Source organism: Octodon degus, unplaced genomic scaffold, assembly GCF_000260255.1.
Source record: "Octodon degus isolate 3935 unplaced genomic scaffold, OctDeg1.0 scaffold00017, whole genome shotgun sequence".
Classification (NCBI taxonomy): domain Eukaryota; kingdom Metazoa; phylum Chordata; class Mammalia; order Rodentia; family Octodontidae; genus Octodon; species Octodon degus.
Window position 1 is genome coordinate 17,459,946 of NW_004524593.1, and position 13,599 is coordinate 17,473,544.

General features: G+C 41.5%; 1 protein-coding gene across 1 annotated transcript in view; it reads right to left on the minus strand.

The window, feature by feature from the left end:
* Ush2a (usherin) overlaps positions 1-13,599 on the minus strand; it is a 732,353-nt gene that overhangs the window by 168,166 nt on the left and 550,588 nt on the right. Inside the window, exon 48 of the mRNA XM_004626936.2 lies at positions 3,998-4,196. Coding sequence (XP_004626993.1) covers positions 3,998-4,196 — 199 coding nt within the window. The remainder of the gene's footprint in view (positions 1-3,997; positions 4,197-13,599) is intronic.

Consider the following 13,599-nt stretch of genomic DNA (forward strand, 5'->3'; position numbering starts at 1 on the left):
ATATATGTCATAAAGTACCACATTAAAAAAGGAAATCTACATGGAAATTAATTTTCAAAAGGCTTTTTACATCTGTGTTTTCTCTGGGAGCTGTGGAGGAAATTATGTGCTTGAACAATCAAATCATTATTTGCATATTCCCTTCAGGCCATAGAGACTGACATGTTGTATATACAACAAATCAAACACTGACGAGTTTCCAAAATGTAACCTCAGAACCTCGGTTTGGCGGAGGTACATTAATTAGGTGGATGCTTGCCGTGGCTGGTACAATCAGTGGAAGAGGTCTTCTTTCCCTTTTTGCTCACTGCCACCTCCAACGCACACCAACACCTGAGCAGAATGCCGTCACTGCAGAATGCAGCATCTGGGTCTTCAACAGGGGCAGCGCATGGCAGGGGCAGTGCATGGCAGGGGCAGCGCATGGCAGTTTACTCATTCACAAAGTCATCCAAAGCACAGAATTTAGCTCAATGCAAAAAGCAGCTCTGCAAACCCAAGTGTAATGAGTTTCCATTTTGGGATTATTCCTTAGCAAGGAAGACTCAAATGTCTAATGCCAAGGGTAAACTAGTTGACTTCTGCTTCTTCAGTGTCATGTTCTGTGTGAAAAATACATTTCACAATTATGTCCCATTTTTTTAGAGTTGAATAAGAAACCTTCTCTGTGTTCACTTGGAGTTTAGGAACAGCAGTCAGGTAAAACAGCACCCATCTCCCTGCTGTTTTATGACAGTGAAATGTAGTCTTGACATTTGTTGTTTAATCTTAAAGACTCATCAAATTATCATTCACATGTAGTGTGGCCTTGGACACCCATGCACGTTCATTCTTTTCTCTCCTGACATCCTGACATCCTCAACATTGATGGAGTAAGCAATGACTAGACTGTTGGTATGCATCCATTCATCCTCAGAGCCCTTCTCTGTCCCCTTCAACAATGGGAAGCATGTCCCTTCCTTCTTGTCTGCCCTGGCTTGGGCTGCTGATGGGTCCCCAGAGCACTGCTATTCTGCAGTTACTTCTCTTGGGAGGTCTCACCCCAAGCAGCGTTACCTGGTCTACTTTAGTCTTCAAGGTCCTCATCTTACATGGAAGAAACAGAAATTTCAGTAACTTGAGACAATTCATCAGAGCATCTTCACATAGGTGGGCATTTCCTCGCCTGCTGGTTTTCAAAAGCTGTTTATAATCCCATGATTCTTGAGGCTGGCATTTAGTTCAGAGGTAGGACACTTGCTTAGCAAGCTAGAAGCTCTGGACTCTGTCCTTGGCACCAAAACCATAACATAAACCTCACCTAAATAAAGTTGACCTATAATCCAGTGATTCTCCAAGTGTCATCCCTGGAGCAGATGCAGAAGAAGCACTTGGGGATATGTTAGAAATGTACAGTCTCTCGGACCAGCCAAAACTATGGAGTCAAGTCTCTGCACAAAGTCTGTGGCGCTGGATTCCCTGCAATTTGAGAACCACGCTCAGTCAGGTGGTGGAACTCGAAGTTGTGTCTTGGTCCCACTGCTACTTATGGTGACTTAGCCAAGAGCGCCTCAGACTCACGGTGGGAGTCACTTTTCTACTTCGCTGCACCCTTACTCCCACAAATGCATATTCATGCCTGGACTCAAGCCAACATTTATAAACAAGACTTTCTCTCAAAATTTTAACTGATTTCACTTATTTGCTTTCACTGACAATACCTTTTGTTGTCTATGAAGTCCTGAAAATAAAAGTAAGACTTCTAAAGTTGTCATTAAATTTGCATCTCCTTTTAATCACGTGTAACATTTATCTTAGAAGAACAGTGCAAGGTGAAGTTTCTTTTCAAGAATATGAAGTGAGATTCCCCCAGCCCCTTCCTGAGTGGTCACTTTCACTTCACTTCTCCTTGATCTTCTGTTCATAGTCATTCTCTATTAAAGATGATCTGTGATTCTTTTCTGGCATAAGAGGTGTCTGTGCCTGACTTTTTCCATCTTTTTTTTCAGTGTCGGGGACTGAACCCAGGCCTTCATACCAATGTCCATCTCCAGCTTCCATTTTAGTATTTTTTCATTTTAATTTTTTATTTGAGATAGAATCTTGCTGTGTCACCAAGTTGTCCAGGCTGGGCTCAAACTTGTGATTCTCCTACCTCTACCTCCTAGAATACTGGGATTACAGGAATGCACCACCGTACCTGGCTATCTTTTCCTCATCTTAATTATTTCTTTGGCTGATTCAAAATTAGACTAAGTCACTTTTTGTTATTCTTAAGACTATTGAATTCAGAAATATTACAACAAGTAGTCATTATTTGAAGAAAAGACTCAAATCTTTTTATGGGCTGGGGATATAGCTCCATGGCACAGCGCCTGCCTGGCAAGCACGAGGTGGTCAGCTCAATTTCTGGAACAAAAAAAAAAAAATCTTTTTGAAAGCTTTAAAAAAACCCAGGTTTTGATATCAATGTATAAAGAAAAGCAAATGTAACTTTATAAATAATTTAGCCTGAATATACAGAAATTTTGCCACATGTTATACCTTGTTAATACTGTGTTATGGTTATTAATTTTTCTTCACTCCATCACATCTCTATTTTAATTTAATGTGGACATTTAATGAGCATTTATGTTTCAATGTTTTAGAGAAAACTTAAAAGACATTATAGTTTCTAGACTAGCCTTCATTTAACTACTACACTTAAAAAAGTTTTTTATTTTATAGAAATGCAAACTGATTCAATATTTTTTGACTCCAGTCAGTTTTCATTTTGATCAACACATTGCTCCCTGTGTTAGACAAATCTTAAAGTTTTAATACCTGTGTCTATAAAGTTATTTTCTGTTTGCCAGCTTCTCACACAATAGGCCATATCGGCATAATAGCAGCTAAAAATTTAGGTATGAGTTCTAAGTTTTCACTCATATTTTTTTCAAATTTTATCTTTTTTTCCCTCACTGGAAAACATTTTTAATAAGCAAATTTATTCAGCATTTTTCTTTTCAGAAATTTAATCTTTTTTTTTTTTTTTCTGTTCTCAGGTCAGGGTCTACAGGGTCTCACTACATAGATCAGACGCATAGTGATTCTAGTATTTTCAGAGTACCAAGTGTTGGGATTACAGGTGCACGCTACTGTGCCCAGTCTCAATCGCTTTCTCCACATGCTCTGTGGGCGGGGCTGGCACGGCAGGCGGGGGACAGCTGGGCTCTTCCTAAGCAGGTGCTTTAGGCTGCTGAGCTATCAGGCCAGCCCCAGAAATTTAATCTTATAAAAATACGCCAGGAACTATGTTTAGAAGCTTAAAATGATGTAAAACTTAAATATAATAACAATTTTGGAGAATGACTGTCAAAGATGTATGTAGTTAATACCTGCCTAGCTCTACATATCTTACATGGTAACTGCCACAAAATTTGTGTCAGTTACAATAATTGAATTTTAATTCATATTGCTTCTATCACCCACTTTCTTAATTACTGAGTTATTTTGCAGTGAATCTTAGGAATTCAGTAGCAGTTTTAATCATTGAATGCAGGAAGTTATTGGTAAATCAGAATACCGTTTCATTATATGAAACCCTATCTTCAAACTAAGGATTTTTCTGTGTCATTTGTCAATAAGCACCATTTACAAACTTCTCTGTCTGGCTGTATTATTGATCTGATTCCTAAACAGCAGCTAATAGGAACATTAATCTACAAGTGAGCACCGTCCTAAAATGAGGGTGTGCAGCCGAATGGATTTATCACTAGAAAATTCCAAGTCTCCCAATCAGACACAAACTTCGGAGGCTCCCTAGTTCTCTAATAAACTTGCATTTCCTGTAAAGATGAACGGGAAGGATAAAATGCTCACATGGTTGCTAGAAAACATGTTTTCATCTTGACAGGCTCTTGGTACAATAGTAGTAGAAACATCTACCGTGACGACGCATGACGTAAGAAACAAGGGATGTTGCCCAGAATGATTTGCAAGCAGAATGCATCCCACTGACTGGTCTGAAAAACCTTACCTTAGCTTTGGGAGAAAAGCAAGTGTGTCCACAGATATTCTGAGGTTTGGGGCACTTCACCACCTTGCAGAGCTCACCGCTGCGGGTCTCCACTAACTTCTGGAGTTTAGAACATGGATGCCACGTTTTCCGTAAAACCTCATATCCAAGAAGGATGCCTTTTGGCTTCCCCGGAGACACCCAATCAATTCGGAGGGATCTGCAGCAGAGAGAGTAATCGATACTTCTGAGAGGACAACATTTAAGCTCCCTGCTCTCAGCTTCATCTACTTTTCAATTAATCTTCCAGACTGACCAAAAGCTTTATTCCATCAAAAACTTCATAACTGGAAGATGGAAAGGACAGATACTAATATATATTTAATATACACAAATGCATTCATATACTCCTATGTGTTCCTACCATCCAAAATATTCGAGTCCTTGCTAACTGTGCTTTTCTGAGAAGACATGGCAATTACCCAGTGTGTTCTCAGTTTAATTTCAAAGAAGAAACTTCTACTTTTTGTGATTCATCAGAAAAAGCAGCAGAACACTGAGTTTGACAAGCAAAGATAAGACCCAAATAACACGACCTGGCCAATAAGGTGAAAATTAGAGTCTGGCAAACCTGATCCTCATTTTTGTACCTTATTTGCCACACTGGGGCTGGGATTAATAATATGAAACAAAGTGATCCAAAGATCAACACAAGTTGGCCATGAGATTCCTAGGAAACTGAGATTTTCTCTTTGCTTCTGCCATCCCCCTTCTCTTTGCTTTATGCTGTATGTGAGGTTTCATCTTTAGTATTCACCTTGCTGTGGTCTGTGAAAGTCTTTAAGAATCACAAAGATGGCGCCAAGGGGTCTGGTATTGTTTAGATGTTGCTAAGGACCACGTTTATTGAGAACTCTGCTGAAGTCACTATTGTTGAGTGTTTTACATGTAACCAAAATAAATGCCCAAAGTGATAAAAATCTTTAAAATTACTAACTTTCTTTAGATGTACTTTACTTCAATATGTCTTCCTTTTTGAACTGCCTAAATGGTTTTATTTCTCCAATTATTCTTTTTAAAAAATGTATTTAGTAAGGGTCTACAGGGTCTCACTACACAGATCACGCTCGTAGTCATCCTCCTGTTTTCAGCCTCCCAAGAGCTGGGATTAAAGGCATGTGCCACCACACCCAGTCTCAATCGCCCATCTCGGCATGCCCCAGGGGCAGGCATGCCACGGATTGAAGCCCCAGCTCCTGCGTCTGCCTAAGCAAGCACTTTAATCTGCTGAGCTATCTGGCCAGCCCTTCTCCAGTTATTCTTGAAATAACATTGTCAGGTCTGTTTTGATGGTTAGAAATGGAGAAGTTGGACCATCCCATAACAAGATATCTTTGCATCATCATATTCTGAAAAGGACACTTAATAATTTTTTAAAAAACTGAATCAGTATTTTAAATGCAGACACACTCTTTGGAGGGGTACAATGAGGCTGTTTAACATGAGAGAAAACTTCAGGGGACTTTGAATGATCTGCTAATCTCTCACTGACAGATGCGAGTGAGGGCAGAACTCCAGCTGTTCACAGAAGAGATCATTCTGGTTTACTTTTGGCTGGATGTTTTAGAACTTCAGGTCTGTATTTGGTCTGCTTTCCAGAAAGATACTGCTTCAGTCATACACATTCGCGTTTTCCCATAGTATTCTATATAAGCTCAAGAAGTAGGAAATGGTCAAAGTTGTTAATAAATCCCCATAGAGCCTCACGATATCTTATTACAGTATATCATGACAACAAAACCTTTTTTTTCATATTTTAGGGAAGGGTCTACAGGGTGTTCAGGGTCTTACTAGGATTACAGGGATGCCACCACACCAGTCTCAATGTGCCCTGGGGATGGGGGTGGCACGGCAGGCCCAGGGATTGAACCCTCAGCCCCTGCACCAGCTTGCAAGCCCTTTAATCTGCTGAGCTATTTGGCCAACCCTCTTTTTTATATTTTTTGGTAAATATAAAAGATAGTTACATAACAATATCATACTTCTTTTTCAAAAAAGGAGTAGAACTCTGACACTTCAGATGAGTATACTGTTCATAATTCTAGAATTTACAGCCATAACATTTAACTGATCACAAATAGTCCCCGGGTACATTTACCTGGAGATCATCCCAGTAAGTATGTTAGAAGAGAGACGGTACCTGGGAGCCTGGTCACTATTCTTCAAAAGGCTCACTGTAAAAATCATGCAGTAACTTACACTGAGCAAGTGTTTACCATTGCAGAATAACACTTCAAATATACCTTTTCTTTTAAGAAGACATAGATCTTCATAGGCCAGATTCTTGACTCTATCAGAATTCTAGGTGACATCCCATATTAGGAATTCAATTAAGTCCAAACATTTACATTAAAAAGCAGCCGTCAAGATAAACCTTGACATTTTAATAGACTGCTAAAAAATTATTATTTCATTTTTCTTGGGGGAACAAACATAACACATTCTAGTAATAAGTCTCCATAGATAGGCAATTAATGTCCCTAGGAGAGAGCAGTTTCATAGGTTAGTGGTATAGTCAGTGCTTTTATTCTAAAGTATTCTACTCTCAAATTAATCCCATCCTCTGCGGATGGTTCTTTTGTATTCACCACATAATCGACTGCAGAAAAGACTACATTTGAGCGACATTCAAGGGTCTGACTTAGCCACAAAGGCCGGCAAACTAGTAAGGTCCAGAGAACGCCACATGTAACGCCATTCCACTGTGACATTCTGGGGGGTGGGCAGTGGAACTGCCAAGTGAGACTACTTATATTTCCTTTGAAAACACGAGCAGCTCAACATCTGAGGATTTGAATCAGTGACGTAGAACCGAATGATCAAAGAAGAGTAAGGGGTTTAACACCTGTCTATTTCTCATTAGAATAAACTGGAGGGACTCGGAAAGTCTTCTGGTTGTCATTTGCAAATGAAAGACATATGAGAAATATGCATCAGTATTAATGTGATTAATCGTTTCACTGCTTTGATGTTTAAGAGTAAAATAGGAAGAGCATCTTTAAGCACTGGGAATGAATTGCAAGTATTGGGTGAAACAAGCTGAATATTTTTATTGGTTGTATAGGTCAGTATAAGTGCATGAACTTGTGCATAACATAAATGGAACTTTGTGTGCAGGTATGCCCAAGAAATAACTATTAGAATTTACTGGGACCAGGGAGATAGCTGGTAGAATGAGTGCTTGCCTGGCAAACTCAGGGGCCTAAGTTTAAACCCTAGTTAAAGAAAAAAAAAAAAGAATTTACTTAGCTCTGAGGGCAGTAGCAATTGAAACTTAAGTCAGCTTACATAGGTTCTGATAAAAGCCACCAGGTCTACATGTATTTCAATTGAACATTTCTTTTTCACTCTGCTGTATAGATAATAGATTTACTAGCTTACTTCTGCGCCATAACAGAATATTGTGGCCACCAACATAGTTGTCACCACTTCCAACTGCTGAAGACATGGTACTGGGGCTGCCTTATTGACCCAAGGATGACCAAATATGATTTTGGGTTTTCTCTTATTTTGGAATTGTAACTATTGCTGCGTCTGGAGAGGACAGGTGATGAGTGTCTCCGCTGAAGAGCAATAAGTCTCTCTCTCATACAGGAACACCAAGAATCTGCTAAGATCTGAAAAATTCACCTGCCCATCACCATCACCAACCCCAAATATCAGAACTGGAGAGGAGTGTATGAAAGTGCAAACTTCAGTGAATATTTGGTAGGTAACGTAAACTAGGCATCAAGTCTGTACTTGTCAATAAAGAAGAGAAATGAAGTCTCTTGTATTGTGACAAGTGAGTGAAATGAACAGAACAATCATATAAGTGTACCACGCATTAAGTCAGTGGTCTAAGAAGCCTTGGTTCTTCTGTGCACAAATCTGAAAGAAGGGATTTGGAGAAGCGAGGGAAGTTTCTGGGCAGAGGAGATGGATATGCAAAGAACCCGAGGCCTGTGCTGCTGAAGGGACACCAGAGAAGCCAGGAGCATGCTGGGCAAGAGACAGGAACCTGGAGGAGGTCAGGTGGATGCTGATAGAATGGGAAGGGAAAGAGCAAATCACGCAGGATTCTGCAGCAGATGAAAATGAATTTGTATTCATTTTTTGAGAGCATTGGGAAATGATTGGCACTATCTGAGCTAGCAAGGGGAAGAGGATTTATTTCCATAGCCCCTCCACCTGCCACCATTCCACACACTTACCCCATCACTCAGGAAAACTGGAAGCAGAGAAATTGGAAGCACTTCACAGTTAGTACTTACTGAGACCCGAAATGTCGAAGCCAATCTGCTCTGAGGAGAGCCAGGAGAGCTTGGCTCTGGCCCTGGCTCTGGCAGTTTATGTGAGTTTGTGTGTGCTTTCCAGGTAAAAGATTCTGATGGCCAGAGATAGGCCTGTGACACTCTGCCATGGCAAGCCTAGAGAGCCACCATATCAACTGTACTGTTGCACCGTTGAGTGAATTTTCCATGAGCCAAGCTGATGCTCAATTTGGCTACCCAGAGGGAAGTTTGCCCAGGATGGCAGCCTTTTGAGAAGAGAAGACCCAAGCTGAAGGGATCTTTGGGCTGCTTCCTCTGTTGGCAGCATAAGGGATCAGCTATAGAGAAGACAACACTCAAGGCAGAGATTTTAGCTCTGTAGAGATCCTCCTGGGGCCTCTCAAGGAGACTGTGTACTTATCCAAGGCATCCCTGACACACAGAGGGCTAGAACTGCCACCCAAGGTCGAAAGTGAAATAGCAATATTCGGAGGGGCCCATTTGGATGAAGGGGAACAGGAGAGAGAGAGAGGGAGGAGCAGAGACACAGCAAGGGACAATTGGGTGTGATGTGTGATAAGGTAGAAGCTGTGAGCTAGGAGGGAACCTCATATTTTGCTGGAAGTGAACGAGCTTTTACATACTTAATTATGAGTCATAATTATCAAAGGAAGACCTATAACTGAAGATAATTCAAAAGTCATAAGATGCTTTTGAGAGGCATTGAGGAATTGGGGAGATGAAAGCCGAAAGTGTACACTTAGCACAATAAGTTGTGAGTAAAAAGCACAGCCTTCCTTTACATATTATTGAATTAAGACAGCTATGAAACTGGTTCTGGGAACTTAAACAATGACCATATAAAGCAAGGTGATGGTGGTAAGCATGAAGAAAATCGTGCATGAGAAAATGCTTTAAAGGAAAATAGGATCACATTGGTATCTAATGAACTTAAAGGCGTAAACAAGTTTATATGCAGGATTAGGGGGTTTTCTCACAAATGCACGTTGAAAATGATGATGAATTTGTTGAGAATTGGCTTTTGGCTCAAAGGCAGGGAAGGGACGGTTGGATCCCAGCAGAAAGTCTATAACATATGGAGTTCAGGGAGACAGCAGAGGTCTTTGAGACTCAGGATGTCTGAGACTGTGGGAATGGTCGCAGTATCTCAGCAGGAAGGTGAACCTCTCTGTTGAGGACACCCAGAACATATGAATGGGATTGTAACAGAACCAACAAAAGAAGCCAATGAGCAATTAAAGGCCCCAGTGAATGAGCAGGAAGAACCGGATTTTGTTGGGAGGCATGAAAGTCCCCTCAGTGCCCGAGCTACTTCCCCGGGAGACATGACAGGACAGAAGCTGGAAGGAGGGGAGAGAAAGAAGTAGTGACGGCAGTTTCGGTCCCAAGCCGCGTATTCTGTCAGGTCTCCTCAAGCAACAAGCTTGATCATTAGAACTTGCTGACCATCAAAGCAGCAATAGTCCCTCAATGCCACTTGTTTGTTACGACTATTGATTACTTCTGCCTGACAGTGCTAACAGTACTCCGAATTCTCTCCTTTAAGAGTTCTTCCTGTATCCTTCAAGCATGTCAATGGGAAATTCCAGTCCAAAGTGAAAATTACTTTCATTTGGCCACAGTGATGGAGGAGGGAGTTCGGAATATGAGTGAGGAAACTTTGATTTGATGTCAGTATCTTAAAGCCCAATGCTTTGTTTAGGAAAGTAAAGGTAAACATGACTTAAAAATTTGCTTTTCACAAAACTGAAATCAGCATTTCAGCTGAAGCCCTCAGCTATGGAGAGAACATGAAAAACAGAAGAGATTCTCTGGCATCTAGTGTGAGAGTACCAAAAACTAGGCACCTAGAGTTTCCCCTCAGATCTGGTGAAGCCACAAAGGAAGATGCTCTTCATCAACGAGCTTTGCCCGCTTTTACCACGCTCTGTCCTAAGGTGAATGATTTGAAGGTAAAGGGGGATTCGTACATGACGACAGCCGCTTAACCTGCTTTGAGAGCTACTGAGGCTAGGCTGCTGTTATAAAGATTTTCTAAAAGTTGGGGTATAAACTATCACTGGTGTCACTGAGAACATGGAGTCATTTTTAAGACGGTGATTTGTGAGCACTGCAAAGATCTACTCAGGCTCCATTTCAACAGCCTAGTCCCACACTGGTGTGAGCTGAAAATGCTGCCGCGGTTCTGATCCAAGGCAAGTTGCGGTCCAAGTTCTGATCCAAGTGCCCTCTCTGTGCTTTGCTTGGAGCATTAATCCTGGAAGCCATGTGCTTTGCCAGAGCAGCGTAACATAATGAAATGTCGCCTGTGTTTATGTTCTTTTCTCAGCTTTTCCTTTTATGGGGAATAAATAAGTAAACTTCATAGACAGCTCAGTCCCCATGAAGCTGTCTGCTGAAGTGGCTGTCATATTTCAATCAGAGCTGGGGCCACCAGCTGCCTCTGTCTAGCTTGGGCTCTATGTCCTCCCTCACCAGAATTAATGAATTAGCTATTGATTAAATTCCACTCTAGCAAATCCACCAAGGCAAATAAATGAACTACCCAGGGCACGTGTAGGCCATGGCCAGACATGTCTGGCTATCGATCAGGAGTTAGTATTCTTTGGGGATACCAAAGCAGCTGATGATAATATGACAAGTATGGAAAATGCAGGGTGGGAATGGAGTTTGTCTCGGAAGGAGTGGTTGGTAAGGTGAGAAGAGTCCGTTTATGTACAGTGGCTTCTTTGATTTGTATAGTATAGGAAAAGCATGCACATGGACTCCAACTAAGGATTCTGGAGCCAAAAGCAACACACAAATTGAGGGCAAAGGCAATGAGGACTTGGTGCACTCCGTGCATATATCAGGCAGGGTGTGTGCTGTCTCTGGGTCACTAAAATGTGTGAAAGTTTGAGGGACTATTGCATTTTACCAAATATAAAGAAAGAACCTAAGACATGTGTTTTATGAGAAATGAAACTGTCTTCAGTACTGAAGAAGCAAACCCAGTCTACTGATATTTTTCTGGGAGAATTTCATGTTTGATTTTGCGTGTTGCTAACATAAAAGAGATTTTTAAAAATCAAAATAGAAACATAATTAGCAAGTATGCATTGCCAGAAGTATAATGAAATTACACAAACAATAGCATGCACACAGAAGGCTGACTGCTTTAGCGTTGTGTATTTTGATTAATGGCTTGGCAGTCTATGCCCACTCGTTAGGAGCCTTGCCTTTGGAAATGGTTGCTCTGCTACAATGGATCATTTTAAGAAAGATTTTACAGGCCAATATTTGGTTGTGAATGATTTCCATCATGTTTTTGCTAGATCTATGATTGGGGAAAATGGAATTAAAAAATCAGCCAAGGGCAGTGTAATAAGTAAAGTGACGGCTGGGGAGTCTTTGTGCCCTAGCCAACATGCAGCAGGCCCAGCACAAACTCTTTTTCCCACTAAGTACAATGGAAAAGTCTGCATACATTCCAAAACATAGCTATCTCAGGACCCGGAAAACTTAATAGGCAGATGAGGAAGGGAGTAAAACCCGAAGAACCACTCTCAAGGGATGAACTCAGCATTTCTCTCTACCTCTTTTATTTTCCACCTCTAACTCAAGGAGGAAAAAAACTTCAGGGTACTGGGCTTGTACGCTGCTGGCTTCCTATCCCAGCTAGCAGGATACAAGCCCGGTACAGAGCCATGAATTGAACAAGCAAAATCTTAGAGAAACTCAACCTTTCTACCAAGACTACCCAGAAATAAAAACTTTTGCAAGCTACAGCGTGTGGAGGATTCTCATTTTGTTTAGCTTATGTTTTTCTCCCCCTGGGTGCTGCGCTATGGGTTCCTACAGTTAAAGAGTGGCAGTGTGGTGGAAGTGGCCACCTAGGAACATAAAACCTCACGAAAATTTCATTTCCCTCCCTAGTCTGAAGAACCAGACAGAGGCCCTTGTGGTTGAAAGAACATGAGGGGAAGGGAATCTTTGTGATTTTTTTAAACTTTGTTTTTACCTCATTGTTCTAAGAACAGTCCCAATTCCATACACTGTGAAACAATTAGAAGGCAAAAATTCCAGGAGAAACGGTTACCATTTTAGCCAAAGATCTAGGAAAGGAAATCCAAGATTGGGAAAAGTGTGCATGTGTGTGTGTGTGTGTGTGTGTGTGTGTGTGCATGTGTGTGTGTGTGTGTGTGTGCATGTGCGTGCGTGTGTGTGTGTGCGTGTGTATATCTCAGAAATGAGTAAGCTAGAGCTCCTCACTCCACACATGAAATACTACAAGTCCAAATCAACCTCAAGCAGGACAGTTAGGATTACGTAACATTCTTAGACAGTACTCAAACAATGTGGCAAGAACCGAAAGATAAAGTTTTACATAATTCCTGGCCAATTCTCAAATTGGCCATTGAAAAGTACGTGTGAAGGACAGAGTACAAAGCTTTTGTAAAATGAACGATTTTATAAGCTACTGACAAAGCGAGATGGAGTTTTCAGTCTGAAGCCGTTGGCCGATCACCGATCACCTGCTGACAAAAGCAAACAAAACGCAGCCTTCTTGAGAGCACTTTAAAAGGGCTCACATCATCACAACCTAATATGGAAAAGGTGGATAAAATAATCCAAAGTCATTCAGAAACCACACTAAGCAAAAGAAATCTAGAGAGGCTAAATTAATATTAAACAAACTGACTTAAGAAAGAGGTAATTATGGGCCGCGGAGAGAGCTCAGTGGTCTAAGCACTTGCCTTTGCAAGCGCAAGGACCTGGGTTCCGTCCCTGGTACCAATGCCATGCTGGCCCTGCCCTGGGCGTGCAGAGCGCACCACCAGCCAGGTGTGGAGGCGCTCGCCTGCACTCTCACTGCTGAAACAGGAGGATCACAACGAGCCCGAACTGCATAGTGAGATTCTGTACTAAATACATGAAGTTAAAAAAAGAAAGAAAGAAAAAGGAACTGATAAGAAAGAAAAGGGACATCGCACATCGATGAGAGGTCAGTTTGTGCAGATGGTCATCCTCCACAGCTGCGTGCAGAAGAAGGTGTCGGAATATGCGAGATGGGTAGTGACCTGGCTAAAGAAGAAACAGATGAATCCAGAGTCGCGTGTGGTGGCTTCACATATCCTCTCACAATCGTTGACAGAACAACCAGGAAGAAGGGAAGCAGTAAGTACACAGAGAGCCCGAGTCCCACCACCACTCCGCCTCACCTAACTGACGTGTACAAAACACTAGCTGAGAAAAACAGGATACACACGCTTGGCAAGTACAGCTTTTTGGAAAGCGCTGCGAAACTGA